At 46.7% G+C, this 23,899-nt stretch overlaps 1 protein-coding gene across 1 annotated transcript in view; it reads right to left on the bottom strand.

Annotated features, from left to right (window-relative positions):
* The window catches only part of LOC144668157 (cation channel sperm-associated protein 2-like), a 61,143-nt gene extending 40,104 nt beyond the window's left edge, over positions 1-21,039 (bottom strand). The window contains exons 1-2 of the mRNA XM_078529911.1: positions 20,968-21,039; positions 6,443-6,616 (exon numbers count right to left, since the gene is read on the bottom strand). Of these exons, the coding sequence (XP_078386037.1) occupies positions 6,443-6,616; positions 20,968-20,983 (190 nt within the window). The 5' untranslated portion in view covers positions 20,984-21,039. The remainder of the gene's footprint in view (positions 1-6,442; positions 6,617-20,967) is intronic.
* Between the last annotated feature and the right edge of the window lie 2,860 nt (positions 21,040-23,899).

Below are 23,899 nucleotides of genomic sequence, written 5' to 3'. Positions count from 1 at the left end.
AATGTTTATGGATGTGGTGCCAATCAAGCAGGTTGCTTTGAACTGGACGGTGTAAAGCTTCTTGAGTACTGTGGAAGCTATTCCCAGAATATTGTCAGGGCTCATAGCCTTTGTACTATCCAGTGCCTTCAGCTGTTTCTTGATATCATGTGGAGTGAGTTGAATTGGCTGAAGACTGGCATCTGTGATGCTGGGGACCTCCAGAAGAGGTTGAGTTGGATCATCCACTCGGCACTTCTGGCTGAAGATTGTTGCACCCCTCCGGGCCTCCGACCGACATCCCCACCCCCACCAGGCCTCCAACCAAGTCCCCCACCCCGCCACACCCAGATCCTCCGACCACCCCCCGCCCCGGACACCCCCCCACCCCCCCCACCCCAAATCTATCCACTTACCTGAGACACTTACCTTCCCCATGCCTGTCAATTTCCCTGGCCTTTTAAATTTAGCTGCTTTACAGCAGCAAGTGCTGTAAAAAGGGGGTGTGGCCTCCTTAAATACACTGGAGCGACACTTCGCTGGGGCCTGTGAGGAAACTTTCGATGCAGGCCCCAAGCAGCTTCAGGCAGCAGAAGTAGCAACATAATTTTCAAGACCAGGTAAGTAGGTATTTATTTCTTCCATTTTCTGCGGGCCAATACTTAACTTACAGCCCGTCATATTCCTGACTTTCAAGATATGGACTTTATGCAATATGGACTTTTTGGAATTGATTTTAAAAAGTGGACAATGTGCCAAAGATGGTCACCGAAGGTCAGATGACCTTTTGTGATTACTGGACAGGCAGAGCAATATGTCTGGGAGATTACTTAAAAATGCAAATAGGTTTCCAGGTGCAAATTGCCCTCACCAGCTCAATGGTAGAGATTTAACAGATCATGGCTGACAGTTTGTCAGAGCCATGAGGATGGAATATCAAATAAAGTCTTCCAGTGAGCTAATCATAGCTGGTATGCTGATGGATTATGAGTCATTCCCCTATTGTGCATTAAGCACCCCGGCTCCAACCCATTATATAGACAATGGGAGGCACCGAAACTTGTCATCACATGATCAAAACTGGAGGGGAAATGTGATCAAGACCTTATTACTCCACAAGAGGACCCAGCAAATCAGTCTGGAAACTAACAGGACAAAAAGAGCCATTCCACTAGCAAGAAGAATAACCAACAAACCCAGGCAGTGAGAGAGGGGGGCGAATTTTTCTTCACCTGCAGAGATTCATCTCTACAGATAATTGACCATGATTTTGTCTGGAAACCCAGAGGCTTCCAACTAATTCACCCAAGGAACCATGAGAGAGGACACATGCAAACCTGCAATGCATGCATTTTAAAAGACTGAAATTTCAACGTGAGTTATTTGTTGTATTTCTGTTAATAACCTAAACACATGCTTTGTCTCTGGAAGTCATCATTACTTGTGTGTGTGTTATGAACACAAGACTTGCCTTACTGTTGACAGCAATGGTCGGGAACTCTGAATCCCGACAGACCACGGAGTTTTCATGCATGTGCAGACTAGGAGTGGGGTGCACACACGCAATTCGGCAGTGTAAGTTCTTTGCACTGAGTTCAGACCCAGTGTGCCTGCACAGAGATGGAAAATGGCACAAAAACCTGGATCATGTGACTGGGAGTGACATTCCATTGAAAAAAACAATTGTCCCAGGCAGGGGAGAGTGGACAGGGAGAGGTCTCAAAGGGAAAGGGGACAGGGAAAGGTCACAAAAGAAGAGTTCCAGACATGGGACCGGGACAGGAAGAGGTCGCAGTTAAGTTAAAAAGTAGGAAAAGGGCTGGGGTTAGCAGACGTTAATTGAAGAGGGCTCAAGACCCAGTAATTGAAGAAGGCGCTGAGGAAGCCCAGGTAATTGAAGAGAGCTCATGGGAAGCCTTAAAGATCGAAAAAGGCAGCCAAAGTTTGGTGACTCTGTGTTGTGGTCCATTGGGGTGAAGGTACCCCTTCGGAGTGTTAGTGTTCTGCTCGGAACAGTGAAAGAGCTGAAGTTGTGCTTGTGATACTTGGGAATCTAAGGGAATGGAATCTCAGGAGAGAAGATTGAAACCCTACAAGGTGGGCTGTTATTGAGGCCATCCGATTTGGAGTGACTTTTGGAGAGAATTCCAAGACAATATCTTCAAAGGTGAAGACTGGAATCCCTCGTGAGACAGACAGATTTTCAGTGAGATTGGTTGGCTCACAGTGTTATTGATGTCTGAGTGGGTTGTTGAGAAATCCATGGACTCTGTCTTGGGTAGATCTGTCATTTATTCTACAGTGTGGTGTGTTCGACCACAGTTTGCCTGTTAATTCACATGTACCTCACATTAACCCTGAATGTTAGAGCATAAGATCGATATTGTAAATCGTTTTATCTTTCTGACCTTGTCTAGTAAAGTTTATTTTTGTTTGTTCAAAACCCATAGAATCTTGTGGCTTTATTATTTTAGCAAGTGTATTGAATCTCAACCTTTGTCTACTTACACAAAAAGTCCTAACCAGATCTTATCAACAATCAACAACTTGGGGGTCTGGTCTAGGATCATAACAGTGTGTCTATGAGCATGAGGGAGTGAGTGTGTTTAATTGTATTTACATTTCGGGGTGTTGTGTGAATAAATATTATCATTTCTTCTGATTAAAATTTATCCAAAAGCCTGCTTCATATTTATTGAAAATCACAACACTCAATGTGTACTGAGGGATCTCATGGAAGTCCCAATCCACTGACCTGCATGGGAATTGCCTATGCAATTTGAAATTCTGATCGGAATTTCCTCTGCTCTCTGGGACTCTGCAAAAGTCTCCAACTCTGAGTTAGAGTCAGAGACTGGACAATTCTGACTTACTTACTTAGATAGTTTCTCAGGAAATGTTAGACAGAAAAAACCTAATCTAACTCCTGGGTAACTATACAACTTGACCACCCCACAACCTAAGCTAATTACACCCCAACATGACAACCCCTCCCGACCCTACCCGACTATCCAAGCCACCCACCTACCCACTGGCCAGCCTGTCCCGCTGCCACTTTACCCACCTACCATCCTATGCAGTTGCTATACCCAGCTGCCAACTTACCTCATCCACCTACCCACTTCCACACCTACACATTCACTCACTCACTCATCCATTCAGTCATACATTCTAATACACTGAGAAGCTTTTGGATCTTCAAACACTTACCAGAGTACAGCAGCTGGGGCCATAAAAAGTGGGCGTGGCTTGTCTTTCCCCGACGGTTCAGTAGTACAAGCAAGTAGTTCCACTGAAGGTGCACTCCACATTTCTGAAGAAGCAGGGATCAGAAGACCCGGCCAGAAATGTGGAGCTCCGTTGTGATGCAGAAAAGTAGGTGCAAAGCAGCAAGGCGACGGTGATTTGTCGTTCCTCGCAAGATTCAAACCATTATCTATGTGTATATTTCCAATGTGATTATAGTTGGAATGACTGCACCTCATTGCATTTGGAAGGAGTAACAATTTCAATTGTAACCTAATTGGTTGTCAAGCTGTTTTATTACTTTTCTATTTTTCTCTATTGCCTAAATCTAGTATACAGTGAATGAGGGGAAGTTGCTTTCTCTTACCTACTAAAACACCAAACACAATAGTGTTGAGGATAATGAGATACAGAATAAGGTTTCTGAAAAATGAACCTGGTTGGCTCTGATCAGGAAAATGTACAGTATATTTTTGCCAAGCCCATTAATCAATTCAATTCTATTCAAAATATCAAAACCACATTTAGGAAACGAATGCTAAGGAAATGTTTAAATAATGGGGCTGATGGAGTAAAATGACAAATATGCCTTACTCTTCAGTTGTATAATTAATATCAGCCTCGCTTTTCACTACTGACATCTTGTCAAGGTTACATTTTTCTCTGTCACCATTCATGAAATCCTTATTCAAGAAACACGTTCAAAAGTACTGTGCCTTTCCAGGCAAAATCTCTAATACCCTGGGAAAGTGAAACAAATGTTTCTTGCACCAAACATGTTGGAAACATTGCCAGTATAGGTGTGACTTTGCAATTGTGTTGCAGTGTTGGCAGCACAGTTTCCCTTTGACCATCCACTATTGTGTCATAGTTAATTGGCAATAGCATGGTATCGTGATGCGTCTGAAACACATCAGATGATGTACTGGGTGTATTGGGAACAGTGGATAGGCTAACCAATGTCAACAGCTTTTTCAGGGTTTCTGTTCACCCTTAAAGCTATTGTTGGGCAAGCAAAGTGGATGCAACAACTCAAAGGAGGTGATCTGCAGATTTGCTGATGCAGCTTTCAAGCTCCTATTACAGAACTTCCTTCAGAGAAGGATGGTCTTATTTGATCTGGGGCTGGAGGGGGTATCTTCCCATCAAGAGCTCCCTGGGCAGACAGGGAGAAATACACTGAACAGAAAACGAAAGCAGTTTTCTGATTTCTGGAAGAATGCCCATCCTTAACTCTTTCAGCAATGTCAGACATAATGTACGACAACAGCACATCAAACATAAGCATCACAGAGGAAACATATACGGGCTATGGGACCTTCTCACTCTCCAGCACTATAGCTTACGCTGAAACACCAAACTATAAGAGTCATTCAACTGTACGTCACGGGCAGAATTTTCTGCCTGTCGGGTGGGCGGGCCCGACCCAATCTCCGGCGGGCGGGGAGCCGATCCCCGCCGGAGAAGTGGGCAGCACCGCCATTTTACATGGGTGGGCCAATTAAGGCCCACCCAGCGTGACGTCCGCCGGAAAGCGCTATGCCCTTCCTGATACGCACGAAAGAGCGCAGATCTCCCTGAGGCAAAGTGCAGCCTTGGGGAGATCGCTTCCACTTTGAAAAAGATTAAAAGTAGAAAAAAAAAATTCCCTAACACGTCCCCCTCATGTGACAATGTCACATGAGATGGGACATGTTCTTAATTTACACTATAACTTTATTAAGCTTTTTAAATCCCTACATGAAACCTCATCCCGCCGGTGGATGAGGTTTCATGTTTTATCTATTGCCCACTGGGGCTCCTGGCCTGCCCGCCAACCTTAAGGTTGGACGGGCAGATCCTTTAATTGTTTAAATAATCCTGTCAATGGCCTCAAGTGGCCATTGACAGGTCGGCGGGCCCCGCCTGCAGCTGATTTTGCTGCGCCCCCGCCTTCCTGAAAATTTAAATGGGGCGGGATGATGTCGGGGGTTCCGCCCAACGACATCCCGCGTCATTTTACGCGTCGGCGGACGGGCTCCGTCCCCTGCTTGCCAATGGCAAAATTCTGCCCAATGCTTCAGGATTTGTCAAGATGACAACATTTTAATCCATTCTCCTCTTCTCATTCTCTTAGGTAGTTACAGCAGTGCTCAGAAGCCTGACATGTCCAGTATCCCATAGCATCTGGCAATATTCAGAAAGTTGTGGGTTCAAGTCCTACTCCAGGAAAATTAACGCTTAATCTAGGCTGACACTTCAGCTGACGGAGTGTTGTGCTGACGGAGGTGCTGGCTTTTGAGTGAAACTTTAATACAATGCCTTGTACTCCCTCTCAGGTAGACATCCAATAATTAGGTCAGATAGCAATGTGAAGGTAGGAAAACTTGAGACTTTATGTGGCCAGTCAATCTGTTGGATACACCTAGGGCAGAACTTTACACCCCACGGGCGGGCGCGCGCCCGACCCGATTGGGCGTAAAATCACACAAAGTGAGGTCGGGCAAGCACCCCAATGTCACTGCGCGCTCTTTCGCATGGTGGGCACGCCCAAAAGCCTGAAGCACGCCCACTGACAATTAATCGGGCAATGGAGCCCATTAATGGCGCAATTGTCTGCGATTTTTCGTGGCCCATCCAACCAACCTCATGGTTGGCAGATGGGCGAATTGGCCGGACGGCCTTTACCTTTTTCGTGAAACCTTATCCAAGGGTGGGATGAAATCTCCATGAGGAAATAAAATTAAAAGAGCTATCTGGGGACAGCATTTTTATGAGGTTTGCTTTCAGGTGCTTGATTGTGATGCATGGACACTTTTTTGCAGCTATTTACTGCTTCATTTCATCATTTGCGAGTCTGCAGCTCCCTGAGGCAGTTGTTTGCCTTCAGGGAGCTCTCTCAAAGCACTAATGCGCTTCCGTGGTGACGTCGTCGCCTGCCCTCTTCTCGCCCCCAACCCGGCAGCGCTGAGCTTTTCAGCGCACGTTTCACACTGGCTGGCCATTAATTGGCCAGCCAGCGTGAAATCGTGGTCGGGGGCCGATTGTGGTCAGGGGCCCATTTCCCGGCTGCTCCCGGCCCCACTGATCGCATGAGCCCGACAATCAAAAAATTCAGGCCCTAGATCATGTGAGGTAATATTAGCTTTTTTCTTGGAGAAACAAAAACCAATGTTAATTGAATTAATTTTTAGAGAATATTATATATTTTTATAGACAATTGATTTGATAAGGATACTTTCCAGGATCCATTGTGCCCACATGTTGAGTGGTGGGTACTTGACATAGCGATACTGAAGACGGTTTCTCTGTCTGAGGTTCGAGGAGATATTTACATTTCGAACTGGATTAAAATCAAAGCGCACCAGCTGTAGAGGATCTTCAATTATCAACTTGTTCAACTTGTGTGGATCTAAGGAACAATGAGTGAGGATCATTATAAGTCTTTTTCGATTGAATCCATTATTTCTTTAGAGTTTTTATATATATATTATCAGTAAATGCCTTTCCATTATTTAAATTTCTTCACTTTCTAGCTATAAAGTCATATTTAAAGTAGTAAGTGTACCTGCAAGATATGTATGTAATACTTTGATTGTGACAGTATACAAGGGCAGAACTTTGCGGGTGGTGAGGTTTCCCAATGAGCGTTCATTGCCTGGAGGCAGGATTTCTGCGCTTGGGAGGAAGCCCTGCCCCAGAGAGCTGGCAGCCAACCTGATTGGTCTGCCGCTGTGCCAGTCCCAGCAGCACCACCAGAAGTGGTGACAACCGCTGGGACATCAAGCAGTCCAGGTCCTGGAGCCAGGATGGTTGCAAATGTGGGGGTCTCACGTAGGGATGAGTTGCCAACAATGATTAAACGTCTTCCTGGAGGTTTCATCACATGACTTTCCCTCACACCCCAGCCATGAGTCAGCCAACACATCCAACCGTGTGACATACCACCTTCCTATGCTAATAGGAAAGCACAAAGACTCATTACCCAATTGGATGGTGCTTGACTGTCAGCCAAACAGCCATTTTTCCTATTTTGAAAAGTTTTATTTCTGGTAAAGGGAAATGTTCAAAGAAAATGACAAAAAAAAACAATCTTTATTAACGTCCTGATGATTTTTCTCCAGGATTGCACGCAGCAGTGTCCTGGAGGTTGACCTTCAATCCCTGGACATTCCAGGGCAACCCTAGCAACCCTAGACAGGAGGGGTGGCTTGAGGTGGAGGGTGGTGGAGAGGGGTGACAGTCCTGTCAGGCCGGGAGGGAGCACCCGGAGAAGGGGAAGCAGACCTTGTTTACCAATGCGCAAAGGGACCGGTGATGGAAGCGCCCCCATGCCTTCCTCCCGCCAGCCTGAAAATTGAGGCCAGGTGGTAGCCCTCATGCAGTCAGTAATTGGCATTTTAAGGGCCTCAATTGGGACGAGGACAGCCCACCCTCTGTAAAATTGAGGACAGGTCGGGAGCAGGCAGGTGGGCAGCGGGAAGGCCACCCAGGGAATTTTACTGCCCCCCCTGACCCTACCCTGCAAACACATCGGCAAGGAATTGTAAAATTCTATCCCAAGAGCCTTTTTCTCATCTCTATGGAATACTGGCCTCTCAGGTTTCTGACAATTCTCCCATTAATTTGAGGCTGCTGGACTGGCAACACAGCTACCCAAAGCTCCTCTCTCATTTAGTAAAAATAGATTGCATTTAAAACATCCAGCACAAGTGTATAAGGCTTGCTACAAATTAGGAATTTCTCCTGAACTAAGTAAAAGGTAATGATCAGCTTCAGGTTCAGTACATCTCAGGGTTGGCCCCAAAGCCTGGAGCAATGTAAAAGGAATTGAGAAGATGATAGGCAACTTCTGGCCTCCAGTTGATCTCTTAATTACAAGTACCCCATGCGTTTGATCCCAGAAAAGTTAAATGTTGTTTCTAATATTGCCATTGGAGTTTAGTGCTCTAATGCTATGTCAGCGCATTAGTTTTATGTCAGTATATAATGACTGCAAAAGGCGTAAAAGCCTTGGAGTTGGGTGCAAATTGTGCACTTTGAATGAGAGTAAAGCCAATCCCAAACTACCTCTCCCTGTAAAAGTAGCACAAATCTTCTCTACAAACAAGTCTTCACAAACTAAACATTAGAGCACTTTACTAAGCAATATGTCAAATATTGCAATAACTTATGTTTCTTGCATAAGGCAGTTCTAACGTACAGTTTCCTCTTATCTTACTCTGGTAGCATTATCATGTTATTAACGGCAACATGGTCAAGAAAAGAGAAGGAAAGTCAGAAGATAAGTTAATATGGGATATGGCAGATAACACGGAATGGAATTTTCCCCCTCCCCACCGCCAGCAGTGGGACTTGTGGCGGACGGGGGGGCGAAAGATATGGCAGGGAGCAAATAATTGGTTTCCCGACGCCAAGAAACCAGGTCGGGATATTCCCCCCGCGACATTCATGGCTGGTTGATGGCAGGTCGGGTTACCCGCTAAAGCTCGGCGGGAACCCACTTTGCATCTCATACATGCTCACCAAGACCCCCACAGACTGGAATCGTGTGCCCCTGTCAAATCTTCCGCCCCACAAATGGGAATTTATGCCATTCTGTAGCCTGAGTCGACATTCATGGAGTGCACCCAGCGAGGGAGAATTTAAAGCACTTACCTGGAGTTGAAGCTGGCTGACCACTGGAGCTGGCCACAGGTATGGTGTGGATGAAAGGCATGAAGGTGGAGGGGCGGTGGTGGATGCAAGCAACGATGGTGGCGGTCCAGAGGAGAAGAACCGGGAGGCACAGGGGAAAGGGGTTCCGGATGAGAACAAGATGGGGGGTGTCTGGATGAGAACAAGGGGGGGGGGGGTCTGCATGGAGTGAAGGGGGGGAGGAAGGTAGAAGAGGAAGGGGTTTTTGGGGGGAAGGAAGGCATGAAGAGGAAATGGGGGAGGAAGGCATAAAGGGGAAGGGGGAAGGAAGTGTTGAAGGGAAGGGGGAGGGAGGGAGGTGATGAGGGGTGGGGCCAGAGTGCTTCAGAGGAAAGGGTCAATTGAGTCAGCATTGGGATCCTGAGGGATGAACTGGAGGTAGGTGATATGAGGGGACAGTGATTGTGAGAGGGGGAAGTGGGAAGCAGTAGGGTGGGAAAGTCAGGGTCTGGATGTGTTGGGTATAGATCTCAACCGGGGGGTCATTGGTGGTGACATGGATCACGGTGGGCATAGGAACGGAGACTGCAGTGGGCTCAGCAGGGAGGTAAGGCATGTGCAGATTAACAGTGAAAGGGTCCAAGGTGACAGGGGAAGGCTCAAGGGTAACCGAGGGGAGAGTGAAGATGACATCGTGGTTGGGGGGCGGGGGGTGGTGGGGGGGTGGGGGGGGGGGGGGGCGGGGTGGGGGGTGGGGGGCGGTTCCAATGGTGATGGGGAGAAATTGGTGGGTGACAGGGGGAGGGTAAAATGTGGTGGAGACAATTGAAATAAAACACACGCCATCCTGAGACAGAACCAGCTTCAGACCAAGGCAAAGCCTTCTATGTCCATGCAAAACATCAAGGTGGGGGGAGGGTCTGCTCAGCTGGGTGGAATTGTAGGTCAGCACAACTGGACAACTAAAGGGAAACCCTAATAAACATGCGGAGACTGTATGAGAACTTTCTCATTTGCTATTCCTCACTATTTGGTGAAGGCCACATGGCAGCAGGTCTGGATCGAAGGGTTTTCATGACAATGAGATCCCAGCAAGGTGTCGAGTTACTCTGAGCCATTGGCCATTTGCTCCAGGCAGAGTTAAGGAAGAAGTGGGAAAGGAAGGGAGGGGTATTCCTACAAGGGGCATGCAGGAGAATGGCAGCCAAGTCACGGCTGAAGCCTCCATCCTTTCTGAGGAATGGATTTGCCTGACAAGGACTCATGTGGTTAGCCTTCCCACTGTGACAAGGTCTATGCATAGAGTCTCGAGGGCAGTGGACGCAAGTGGAATTGTGAGTGGGAGGCCTCTCGCACTTGGCAGTCATCACCCTTGTCAAAGAGTGATGTCTCCACATGCAGCCATGTATTAGGGGTAGGAAGACCCATCTTTGGTCACCGCTAGAAGGGATGGAGTGCGACCATTAAAACTAGCAGCAAGAATGAATCCAGGAGACTTCCAAACAGTGCAACATGTCATATATTTTGGAGTGCAGAAACTATTTACAATGATTGAACTCCCGTGCCACCAATGCTCATTCAATACATTTTAATTTTCCTTACTCTACCACTATGTCTAGGTGCTTCCCCAACATCCGCAGCAGAGGTGGAGGCAGCCTGTTGACTAGCTTGCCCTGTTGTCTGTGATGACTTTGGCGTATGTCCAATGGAAGGCCAAGGCCTGGAGGGCTATGGCCTGCTTTGGGTCTCCTACTCGGGGGCAGGTACAATCTCCTCAGCCTGAGAAGCTGTAGCTGATGGGGTCACAGGCAGAAGGGATTGGGAATGCCTGGACACCCTTGGAGATTCCTGGGTGGATGCTGCCAGGGTATCCGTTTGACATTCCTTCTCCCTTTGGGTGCCCGAGGGCCCCTCCCTGACTCCTTGGGGAGAAAGGGCACCTGAAGAGAGGTCCATGTTCTCGGTCCCCCTCTCGCGTAGCCACTGCAAAAACTCACCCATGGCTACAGCAATGAAGTGCAGGTCTGAGCGCACCTCCAGCAGAAACTGGGTGTTCTTTTTGGACCAGGTTCTCTATGCCGTCCACCATCCTCCCCATGGAGGCTTCCATGTGCTCACATATCGGAGTTGCTACATCAGAAAGATAACACGGATGTAGTCCTCTGTCTCCCGTGCCACTCTGTTAAGGGCCACTGACATGATATTCCCTTGCTTCTTGCTGATACTCCAGCATCCTCTCCATGACTGCTTCCAGAGGCTCATCATATGATTCAGGCTTAGTAGAGGCCTCTTCTCCAGCAGTCCTCTGAATGCCAGAGACCTTGGCTGTCACTGCCTCCTCCTGCTGTGGACACGAGTCTGTGCGGTGACCACCAGAGTGTGAGCCAAGCCTAAACTAGATCCATGAGCCACCGAGGTGTGTGTCTCTGGGCTAGTGAATGCTCTGATGGCTGTACAGGTGAGAATTCTTCTGAGGGCTGGAGTTGACTTCAGGTGCAGAGGCCTCACCCTTTTCCTGCTAGCACCTAGAATGGCGAGAGGGTGACTGCCTCGGCTGGCTCAAACTTGGCACTCGTCAATCACCTTGATTTTCCAAGATAAAAACAAAAAGCTAAAAGCTACTGCGGATGCTGGAAATCCAAAACAAAAACAGAATTACCTGGAAAAACTCAGCAAGTCTGGCAGCATCGGCGGAGAAGAAATCAGTTAACGTTTCGAGCCTTCATGGCCCTTCGGCAGAACTGGAGCATAGGTTAGAAGAAGGGAGAAATATAAATTGGTTTAAGGTGGGGGGGGGGGGGGGGGGGAAAGGGGGGGAAGAGACACATTGAGGGTGTGGTGTGATGATTGTGGAGATGAGCAGATAATCAAAAGATGTCACAGACAAAAGGGTCAAAGAGGTGTTGAAGGTGGTGGTCTTTGTCTGAGAAAAGTGCTAATTAAGAATGGAAGACAGGATATTCAAAGTACAACTCTAGTGGGGGTGGGGTGGAAAGACTAAAGGTTTTAGTTTTAGATTTAAAAATAATGGAAATAGGTGGGGAAAGAAGAATCTATATAAATTATTGAAAAAAAAGCGGGGGGGAAAGAAACGGGGTGGAGATGGGGGGAGGGGGAGTTTAAGATCTAAAGTTGTTGAATTCAATATTCAGCCCAGAGGGCTGTAAAGTGCCTAGTCGGAAGATGAGGTGCTGTTCCTCCAGTTTGCGTTGGGCTTCACTGGAACAATGCAGCAAGCCAAGGACAGACATGTTGGCAAGAGAACAGGGTGGAGTGTTAAAATGGCAAGCGACAGGGAGGTTTGGGTCTTTCTTGCGGACAGACCGCAGGTGTTCCGCAAAACGGTCGCCCAGTTTGCGTTTGGTCTCTCCAATGTAGAGGAGACCGCATTGGGAGCAACGAATGCAGTAGACTAAGTTAGGGGAAATGCAAGTGAAATGCTGCTTCACTTGAAAGGAGTGTTTGGGCCCTTGGACGGTGAGGAGAGAGGAAGTGAAGGGGCAGGTGTTGCATCTTCTGCGTGGGCATGGGGAGGTGCCATAAGTGGGGGTTGAGGAGTAGGGGGTGATGGAGGAGTGGACCAGGGTGTCCCGGAGGGAACGATCCCTACGGAATGCCGTCAAGGGGGGTGAAGGGAAGATGTGTTTGGTGGTGGCATCATGCTGGAGTTGGCGGAAATGGCGGAGGATGATCCTTTGAATGCGGAGGCTGGTGGGGTGATAAGTGAGGACAAGGGGGACCCTATCATGTTTCTGGGAAGGAGGAGAAGGCGTGAGGGAGGATGCGCGGGATATGGGCCGGACACGGTTGAGGGCCCTGTCAACGACCGTGGATGGAAAACCTCGGTTAAGGAAGAAGGAGGACATGTCAGAGGAGCTGTTTTTGAAGGTAGCGTCATCAGAACAGATGCGACGGAGGCGAAGGAACTGAGAGAATGGGATGGCGTCTTTACAGGAAGCGGGGTGTGAGGAGCTGTAGTCGAGGTAGCTGTGGGAGTCGGTAGGCTTGTAATGGATATTGGTGGACAGTCTATCATCAGAAATTGAGACAGAGAGGTCAAGGAAGGGAAGAGAAGTGTCAGAGATGGACCATGTGAAGATGATGGAGGGGTGGAGATTGGAAGCAAAATTAATAAATTTTTCCAGGTCCCGACGAGAGCATGAAGCAGCACCGAAGTAATCATCGATGTACCGGAGAAAGAGTTGTGGGAGGGGGCCGGAGTAGGACTGGAACAAGGAATGTTCCACATACCCCATAAAGAGACAGGCATAGCTGGGGCCCATGCGGGTACCCATAGCCACACCTTTTATTTGGAAGAAGTGAGAGGAGTTAAAGGAGAAATTGTTCAGTGTGAGAACAAGTTCAGCCAGACGGAGGAGAGTAGTGGTGGATGGGGATTGTTGGGGCCTCAGCCCAGCCCCAGCCGCGTATTCACTATACCCCCTGACCTTCCCCTCTCCGATGCTGAACATTCAGTGCTCAGCAAAGGACTTAGTTTCATACCCTTATGCCCTCATCTCAATGAATTTCGGGCTCGGCATGATGCTGAACTCTTCTTCCGCCGTCTTCGTCTCCGTGCTCACTTCTTTGGGCAGGAGTCCTCTCCCCGTTCAACGGATCCTTTTACCCACCTCCAATATTCTCCCTCCACTTGGACCCCTCCCTCTGGATTCTTACCTTCTCTTGATCTTTTCATTGAGAACTGTCGGCGTGACATTAGCCGTCTCAATTTCTCTGCTCCTCTCACCCATTCTAATCTGTCTCTCTCTGAACTCACTGCACTCCGTTCTCTCAGGTCCAACCCCAACATTGTCATCAAACCCGCTGACAAGGGTGGTACTGTTGTTGTCTGGCGCATTGACCTCTACCTCGCGGAGGCTGAGCGTCAACTCGCAGACGTTTCCTCCTACCCCTCCCTGGACCATGACCCCACCACAGAACATCAAGCCATTGTTTCCAGGACTGTCACTGACCTCATCTCCTCTGGAGATCTTCCTCCCACAGCTTCCAACTTGATAGTCGCCCAACCTCGGACGGCCCGCTTCTACCTCCTACCCAAAATCCACAAACAGAACTGTCCTGGCAGACCGATCGTGTCAGCCTGTTCCTGCCCCACGGAACTCATTTCTCGTTATCTTGACTCCCTTCTCTCTCCCCTTGTCCAGTCCCTTCCCACCTACATCCGTGATTCCTCTGACACCTTACGTCACATCAACAATTTCCAGTTCCCTGGCCCCAACCGCTTCCTCTTCACCATGGATGTCCAATCCCTCTACACCTCCATCCCCCACCAGGATGGTCTGAGGGCCCTTAGCTTCTTCCTTGAACAGAGGCCCCAACAATCCCCATCCACCACTACTCTCCTCCGTCTGGCTGAACTTGTTCTCACACTGAACAATTTCTCCTTTAACTCCTCTCACTTCTTCCAAATAAAAGGTGTGGCTATGGGTACCCGCATGGGCCCCAGCTATGCCTGTCTCTTTATGGGGTATGTGGAACATTCCTTGTTCCAGTCCTACTCCGGCCCCCTCCCACAACTCTTTCTCCGGTACATCGATGATTACTTCGGTGCTGCTTCATGCTCTCGTCGGGACCTGGAAAAATTTATTAATTTTGCTTCCAATCTCCACCCCTCCATCATCTTCACATGGTCCATCTCTGACACTTCTCTTCCCTTCCTTGACCTCTCTGTCTCAATTTCTGATGATAGACTGTCCACCAATATCCATTACAAGCCTACCGACTCCCACAGCTACCTCGACTACAGCTCCTCACACCCCGCTTCCTGTAAAGACGCCATCCCATTCTCTCAGTTCCTTCGCCTCCGTCGCATCTGTTCTGATGACGCTACCTTCAAAAACAGCTCCTCTGACATGTCCTCCTTCTTCCTTAACCGAGGTTTTCCATCCACGGTCGTTGACAGGGCCCTCAACCGTGTCCGGCCCATATCCCGCGCATCCTCCCTCACGCCTTCTCCTCCTTCCCAGAAACATGATAGGGTCCCCCTTGTCCTCACTTATCACCCCACCAGCCTCCGCATTCAAAGGATCATCCTCCGCCATTTCCGCCAACTCCAGCATGATGCCACCACCAAACACATCTTCCCTTCACCCCCCTTGACGGCATTCCGTAGGGATCGTTCCCTCCGGGACACCCTGGTCCACTCCTCCATCACCCCCTACTCCTCAACCCCCACTTATGGCACCTCCCCATGCCCACGCAGAAGATGCAACACCTGCCCCTTCACTTCCTCTCTCCTCACCGTCCAAGGGCCCAAACACTCCTTTCAAGTGAAGCAGCATTTCACTTGCATTTCCCCTAACTTAGTCTACTGCATTCGTTGCTCCCAATGCGGTCTCCTCTACATTGGAGAGACCAAACGCAAACTGGGCGACCGTTTTGCGGAACACCTGCGGTCTGTCCGCAAGAAAGACCCAAACCTCCCTGTCGCTTGCCATTTTAACACTCCACCCTGTTCTCTTGCCAACATGTCTGTCCTTGGCTTGCTGCATTGTTCCAGTGAAGCCCAACGCAAACTGGAGGAACAGCACCTCATCTTCCGACTAGGCACTTTACAGCCCTCTGGGCTGAATATTGAATTCAACAACTTTAGATCTTAAACTCCCCCTCCCCCCATCTCCACCCCGTTTCTTTCCCCCCCGCTTTTTTTTTCAATAATTTATATAGATTCTTCTTTCCCCACCTATTTCCATTATTTTTAAATCTAAAACTAAAACCTTTAGTCTTTCCACCCCACCCCCACTAGAGTTGTACTTTGAATATCCTGTCTTCCATTCTTAATTAGCACTTTTCTCAGACAAAGACCACCACCTTCAACACCTCTTTGACCCTTTTGTCTGTGACATCTTTTGATTATCTGCTCATCTCCACAATCATCACACCACCCCCTCAATGTGTCTCTTCCCCCCCTTTCCCCCCCCCCCCCACCCCCCCACCCACCTTAAACCAATTTATATTTCTCCCTTCTTCTAATCTATGCTCCAGTTCTGCCGAAGGGCCATGAAGGCTCGAAACGTTAACTGATTTCTTCTCCGCCGATGCTGCCAGACTTGCTGAGTTTTTCCAGGTAATTCTGTTTTTGTTTTGATTTTCCAAGGTTGTCTGGATTATGGGTAAGCTTCCGCACTAGATGGTTGGGCAACGCCAACCTCTCCATCAGCACAGGCATGGTCACGGTCCTCGCCTGCCAGCTCGTCAGCCTGTTGTTCAATTGTGTGAGGGGCTGGTGCTCAGGCATCCCCCCTCCCGTTTTCTTTCTCTCCCTCTTGTTGTGGACCACCTTCTCTTAAATAAAGACAGATGGATAGATTGTGAGCACATATGATGAAAGAGCTTGTTGCAGGCTGTTAATTCTGTGGCTGCTAACTGACCTTGTGACTCCCCAAAACTCAACCATCATGTGCATGCCACAAGTTAGGAGTGAGATGGAATAGTCTCCAATTGCCTGGATGAGTGCAGCTCCAAGAACACTCAGGAAGCTGGACCCCATCCAGGACAAAGCAGCCCGCTTGATTAACAACCCAGCAAGCACCCTCAATACTCAGTCCCTCTACCACCTGTGCACAGTGGCAGCAGTGTGTACCATGTACAAGATGCACTGCAGCAAGTCACCAAGGCCCCCTGTACAGCACCCTCCAGCCTCATGAGCTCTACCAGCTAAAAGGACAAGGGCAGCAGATGCATGGGAGCAGCAGCACCTGCGAGTGGACCCCTACTCCACACCCAATGGCTGTGCCTTCACTGTGGCTGGGTAAAACCCAGCAGTTCCCTCACAAATAGCGCAGCATATGGATTGCAGGGGTTAGTAGCCAATGTCAAGGACATTGTGGGATGGGCAAGAGAAATGCTGGCCTTGCCAATTACTCCCAGGTCCCATGAGACAAACACAGATGTGGTGGGGTGGGTTGGAAGGGTAGAAGGTTCACTTACCCTAGCGGTACATATTAAATTATTGACCCTTTTCCTGCACTCCAGGGTAGTCCTCCTCTACACCCCACGGGTGCTGATTGCCCCGGCTACCTCCTCTCAAGCTGCAGTGATCAGCTGGGATGGTCTCCTGTGGTCATGCCCGGGGAAGAGAATGTTCTGCCTTTCTTGAACTGCCTCCAGGAGATGCTCTGGGGATGCATCGCTGAAGTGGGGAGCCGCAGTCATCCTTTCCTTCTTCCTATTAGTCAAGGGCTGTCTGGGTGCCTTTTAAATATGGCACCTGGACATGAAGGCAGGGCTTCCAACTTCCTGCCTGCCCCGTCATGAGACTCAACGCAGAACACGTGCATAAATAACTAATGAGGTGGGGAGCACACAATGGTGCTTAAAAGCCCATCTCATTCCGCGGTGAGAATTACTCCCACTTTCTCAACCGCCATGGAATTTATGGCGGGAGGGGAAGATTCTGCTCACAATGTATAGCACAGTGTCTGACATAAAAACAGTACTGGTGTCTAGTAAGTGACTCAGTAAGAACTAAATAGGTAACTAAGATTAACTTTAACCTGTGGGGCCTCATCATTCAGATAACTTGCTCTGGGGCGATTGATAAGTTGTTGTATTAATCAGATATTCTTGTTGTTCACTGAATGTAAATTCCCGAAACCAAGCAATAGCCTCCTCATTTGCTGAGTTTAAGGTGACTAGTCCGCCACTTAGTCTGTAGAGGGGACACTCCTCAGTAATATGCAGCATTGTTTATGTCTTTCCACAAGTGCATAAGGGGTTTGTACTGAGGCTCCGCTGGTGGAGATTGGCTGCAGAGGGACCATGGCCTGTCCTGAGCCAATTTAGCAAGGACTACTGTCGCCATGGCAGTTCAAAGCCTGCCACTCAACAGATGGGGTTTGTCACGAGCAACTTGTTCATGACTTCCTGTGTTCCCCATTCCTTGATCCAAAGGATATTTGCTGGTATATCTTGCTCAAGAAGGGTGCTCCATATGCGACACCACGATGGAATGTGGGCAGTAGATGGATTGAACAGGTCATCATGGAATGGTGACTGAGGTGCAGCACACACGGTTTCAACCAGCTTGTGGATTTTTGTCAGTCTGTGGATGTTTGGCAGAGCAATGTTTGCTAGGATAGGAAGCCAGGGGAAGGGAGTTGAGCGGAGAGTTCCAGTTTTGATGTGCATTGTTGCATTCAATTGAGTGTCAACAAGATGTGCCCATGATGACCTTTGCCAGACAGGTGCGTAGTACTCTGCTGCAGAGTATGATGGGGGAACTGCTGGGGTCTGGAGTGTTGTGGCAGCAGCACCCCACATAGATCCAGCAAGTTTGGTTAATAGATTGTTTCTGGTTTTGACCTTTGCGGCTGTTTATTTCAAATGCTCCTGGAAGGACAGAGTCCTATCTAAAGTCACTCCCAAATATGTTGAGCTGAGACCATGCTTTAGTCTCTGGCCATCCATGTGGACATGCAATTCTTTTTTGGCACTGGCATTGTGGAGATGGAATACACTGGATAGGGTTTTTGAGGGATTCAACATGAGACGCCATGTGCTGCAGCAGTCCATCAACTTTGTGATATCTTTTTAAGGATCTGGTCCAGGGTGCAGAAGAATGGAGCATGGGTGGCATGACAGATGTCACCAGCATAGATGAGCTTGCAGGATGTGATTGTTGGCAGGTCATTTGTATATACATTGAACAGGACTGGGGCTAGCCATGAACGCTGTGGTAATCTGTTAAGCAGTCAAATTGCCTGATATCACTCCCAACAAGCAGCATTTGATTCACTTGGTGACTGTACTTCTATTAGGTCAGCTCTCAAGGAAAATTTGCCAAAAAAAAGGTTAATGTCTTTATTAATATAATGGACAAAGGAATATCAAATAATTGCATGAAACGTTCATCTGCTAACATTGCTAACATAGATCCTGGCCTTATCTAATTTTCTGCTCTTATGTTACTCCACTGCAGATTAACACTCAGTCAGCATGCAAGTATCACAATTGCTAGAGTTACCATCTTTAGAAAAAGTCCAAAAAGAGCAGGATAGGGATGGGATTATACCTCACTCATGCTCTGCTCTTGAAAATTCACTGAAAATCTTAATCGTAATAATCAATCCCTCCAAATCATAAGGCACAAGTTAGACAAAACTATCTCACTGGATATTTTATTGAGGTCTAGATTACATATTACCAACTTCTGAGCAAACAAAAACCAACAGTGTTACCAATTATCTGTTTTTTGGATCAAGTTACCAATTGCATAAAGTATTGTTGTCTCATAATTTAAAAATAAGGTGGAAACAAAATAAACTGTTCTCCCAACTCCACAGAATCTGTATTAGTAAAAGCCTTGAAATAGGGGTTCCTTTGGCTGCTATGTCTTAGCAATATAGACACGGTAGGAAGATCTCTTCTGAAAGAACACACATAGGCTATTGTACTGATTGGAGGAAATCTTCCAGTTCCATGTAACATGTTGCAACCTAAAGGAATCCCCCATCCTGTGTTTATACAAACATATGTTCATGGTCCTGCAGTATAGTAATACTCCGTCAATTAGTGAAATGGCACAAATCAAATGTGATTACAGTAATCTCATCCTCTATTGCTCTGCTTCTACCCCCAGACTGCCCTTTCATGAAGCAGGAAAATGATTGGGAGATGACATAGCTTTAGGTTTGTGCACAAATCTGACTGGCAGAACTGAGTAGGCCTAAGGCTGGAGTAAGGATTGAATAAGCTTAACACTGCAAAGGGTGTTGAGGAGGCTCACAACAGTACAAGTATCTTTTGAGAACAACCAGCATATCATAAAACAATATGAATAATTTTTAGACGGTAATCTATACTTGGGAGGTCTTGTGGCAGAATGGCAACCTCTGGGTTCAGGTTCCAGTTCAAGACTTAGGCCAGAATTTTACATTTGTCGGACAGGCCAATTAAGGCCTGCCCTGCGTGGATTGTGAACGGTAGCCCTGAGTGCTACCTGTACAGGCGGGGGGAGGAGGCAGAATCGGGTCTAACACACAGTTCGCGCATGCGTGCGAAAGAGTGCTTCAATGTCCCTGAGACACAGAGCTGCCCCAGGGAGATTGAAGCCCTTTTTAAAAAAATAAATAAGGACACTAAAAATTTAATGAAACATGTCCCCTCTCATGTGACTATGTCACATGAGATGGGACATGTTTTTATTTTCAAAATAAAGGTTTTATTTCATTAGTATTAGCTTTAGGAAACCTAATCCCGCTCGTGGGTGAGGTTTCCTAAAAAACATAAAGGCCGCTTGGCCTTTTTGCCTGCCTGCCAACCGTAAGGTTGGACGGGCAGCATAAAATTCAATTTAATTACCTTGTTAATGGCCTTAATAGGCCTTTCAATTATGAAATTGAATGAAATATCGCGTGAGTTCTCGATGATGTCGGGACGCACGCCCGACATCATCGCGCGTCATTTTACATTTCAGGGTGCGCACCTGCACATCGAATGTAAAATTCTGGCCTTAATTACCATGGAAGGTGTGTTCACAATGTGGTTCAGCAGGTTGATTATCAGCCTGTAAATCCTTCAATACGCCTGATGACAGGCGGTAAGAACGGGAGAGTTTCCTGGTCAGCCATACTGCAAAAGGCAATGGCAAACCACTGCAGTGCTTTGCCAGTCATAATCATGGACCAATCCAATGGAAGTCCATGGTTGCCAATGCCCTCTTAGGGCATGGTACCTGAAAGAGGAGGAATCTATTCTTGAAGTTCAGATAATAACTATGAAATTTCAAGCCTAGCCCTCTCATCTTTTGAATATCTCAATCTAATTATATCCTGGTAATTTCGTTAGCCCTGATATATCCCTTTCATTATTTATTTTTTGAGGATTGCTTACAATTGTGTCACTGCTGCTGCTTATTTAGATCCACCATTTTATCTTTGTGTAGAATATAGCTGCATAGTTGCATAAGCCAGCACACTGACCCTCATTTCCAAGTTAGTATGTTGTAACTCCAAATGATTAAACTCATTGGACATAAATCATGATTATCATCATTACTTTATCTATCAAGCTAACTGTCCCAAAGACATAATGGAGGAAAGTCTGGCTAACTAGATTTAAGTGTCAACTCCCCATTTAAGTATTGTAAAAAAAATATACACTTACAAAAATGAAGGTGCATTCAATTTCCAATTTCAAAATAATAAAATCAGAAAGATAACTGCTTTGAAAGGTGATGTTTTCTTTACAGTGTTTGCCCATGTTGTGTAATATCATGCTTGCATTGCATGGGTAAACATGCGTATCTTGCACTTTGTACATGCAGACTCTGGTCTGGCTGGAAAGACAATGCCACGTAAATTAATTTTCTCATTTAACAAAGTGTATTCTTCACACCTCATACTTCTGTGCATTTTTCTTTTACATTGTGTTTTAAAAAATCAAAGCCAATCTTATCAGTCTACGGTACCTTTAACATCATTCATGTTATATTTGGGATCATTGATGACCAATCCTTGTAAATGATCCAACAGATTAAAATCCTGAATGAGTTTTGCCCGGATAATTTCAGCCCGAGCATTTTCCTTTGAATGGATTGGGGCAGCTCCTTTTTTGTCTTGAATTACTTTCAATGTATCCATTTGTCAGAAGCTATTCAATAGAAAGAAAGTTTGTAATTCATTCTGCAAGTTTTCAATCTAACTTTCTCCAGCCTTACCACCCTCCAAAATATCTGCGTTCTTCTAATTCTGGCCTCTTGTGAATTCCTTATTTTAATCACTCCACCACTGGGTGGCTGTGCCTTCAGCCTTCAGGTCTTAAACTCTGGAATTCAATCCTTAAACCTCTCCACATCTCTACATCGCTCCTCCTTTAAGATGCTTCTCAAAACCTACTTCTTTGGCCTCTGTCCTTATGTGGCTCAGTGTTAATGTGTTTAATAATGCTTCTGTGAAGTGCCTCGTGATTTTGAAGGTGCTTTGCAAATACAGGTTGTTGTTGTAAAACATGTGAATCATTGTGTTCTCAAATAAACATCTGTAGCTAATAAAAACAAGCAAAGCAGATAATAAAGACTCTGAAAATCATTCTGTTCATTCGCCTTACAGTAACAGAGCAAAAATTTATTTTCAATCTATAAATCTTATGTGTACCTGAGGCAGGATGTTATTTTTCAGATTCTAAGACGTACAATGCTATTAACGCATGATAATTCCATATTAATAATGTACACATAACTATTCAGAAGATGCACCATGACTAACTAGTGTTGACCAAATCTGTCCCTCTACTTAAAAATTAACTACATTTTTACTCCACTGATGTAAAAGATTTTCCGTCCGGTTAAATCTATACCAAGAAATTGTAAATACTAACCAAATAACAGCAATCTCCAGCTTAAGTAAATGTAAAATTATCACTAGATGGTAAATAACCCAGTGTAAAAGGACAAACTCATTTGTGACTCTCTTTTCTCAGATCAGCCAAAAACCAGCTTGCAGGTTGAAAAGAAACACAAAAACACAAAGAAATCAGTACAAAGAAAGAACTTGCATTTATGTCGTGACTTATCATTATTAAAGCACTTCACATCCAATTCATTACTTTGCCAAGTGCATTCACTGTCATGTGGGTGACAGCCTATTTCTGCAAAAGTCCCACAAATGACAAAGACAATGAATAAGCAGTTAAACTGTTTTTGGTGCTCTGATTAGGAAAGAAATATTGGGCAGAATTTAATGCCCCATCGCCCCCCCACCAAGTGGCAAGTTTGGAGGTGGGAGCCATTTAACGGGGCAGGATAATGCAAGGTGGGGATCCCACCGCCCTCCCACCTCCGCCCGATTAAGTCCAGGGCGTTTGTGCAAATGCTAATTGAGGCCCTTAACTGGGCAATTAAAGGCCTCATCCCGTCACCAGCGGCATTCAACCAGAGGCGGGCAGGGGAATTGGCACAAGGAAAGCCTGATGCAGGCTTCTGGGGAGGCCTGATCAAGGGACCGGGCATCAGGAAGGGGGTGCCTGCTAAGAGCCACCCCCTTTCCCTTTCCTCAGACCGCCCCACCCTCGCCCATAGCCAGCCACCCCCTCCCTGTGACTCCATTTCACTCTCACTCACTTGTGCCCTGGATCCTTAGGTGGCACTAGGCCTCTGGTGGGTGCATTACTGGCAGGTGTGACGGCTCCCAGTAGCATTGACAGACAATGGTGAGTTGCCAGCCTCTGATTGGGAGGCCTGCCACTTGCTAGCTAAGTGCCTAATGGGCACTTAATTTCGGTGGGCCTTCCCCAACAGAGACTACACGGGGCCCCTGCTATTTCTCCCGTCGGCAAGACACCACTCACTAACAATAAATTTCACCCATTGACTGAAACATGTACTGCTCTTCTTTGAACAAAGGAATCTTTGTTCTGGGGTTTATACATGACCTTCAGATGACAGTTTGTTGTGCCCATCAAATTCAACAGCGGAAATGTGCATGATGCAAAAATGAACTCCAGCGCTTTGTTGCACTTTTATGGCCTTGTTAACCTGCATTGCCACTTTTAACGTTTCATGAATCTGTACCCTAAGATCCGTTTGCTCCTCTTCCCCAGAGGCATTTATTTTCCAAGAAGAGTGTGGCCTCCTTATTCCTCCGACTAAAATGCACCACCTCACTTATTTTTACTTTGAAATTTATATGCCCTGACCTCAGAAAAAGAAATACAGAGACAGAGAGAGAGGAAACGCCATCTCCTTAAGAGTGTGAGGCTGGGAGGGCTTGGCCCACTTAACCATTAACAAAGTTACTACTTTATTTGAAATGTCTCATCTTTGAGGTAGGAGCCAGGAGCGCCCAAATACCCATCTTAGCAAAGCACCCTGCTGAGTGCGTGGAATGAACCACAGCCTGGCCATTATGGTGTTTTCAAGGAATAATTTTATCATAATGGTGTGAATGCTTGTGAATGTACACAACATTCTTCTTTGTAAATTAACATTCTAAATTACAGTGACATCCAGTCTGTATTCCATGTCTGATAGTTGATATTGAGAAATATACATTGTATTGTTATAACTTTAAAAATCAGCTGCTTGGGCAATACAGATAAA

Source organism: Cetorhinus maximus, chromosome 26 (genome assembly GCF_964194155.1).
Source record: "Cetorhinus maximus chromosome 26, sCetMax3.hap1.1, whole genome shotgun sequence".
NCBI classification, from domain to species: domain Eukaryota; kingdom Metazoa; phylum Chordata; class Chondrichthyes; order Lamniformes; family Cetorhinidae; genus Cetorhinus; species Cetorhinus maximus.
The sequence above is the reverse complement of the archived record's forward strand: the minus strand, read 5'-3'. Positions and strand labels throughout refer to the sequence as shown.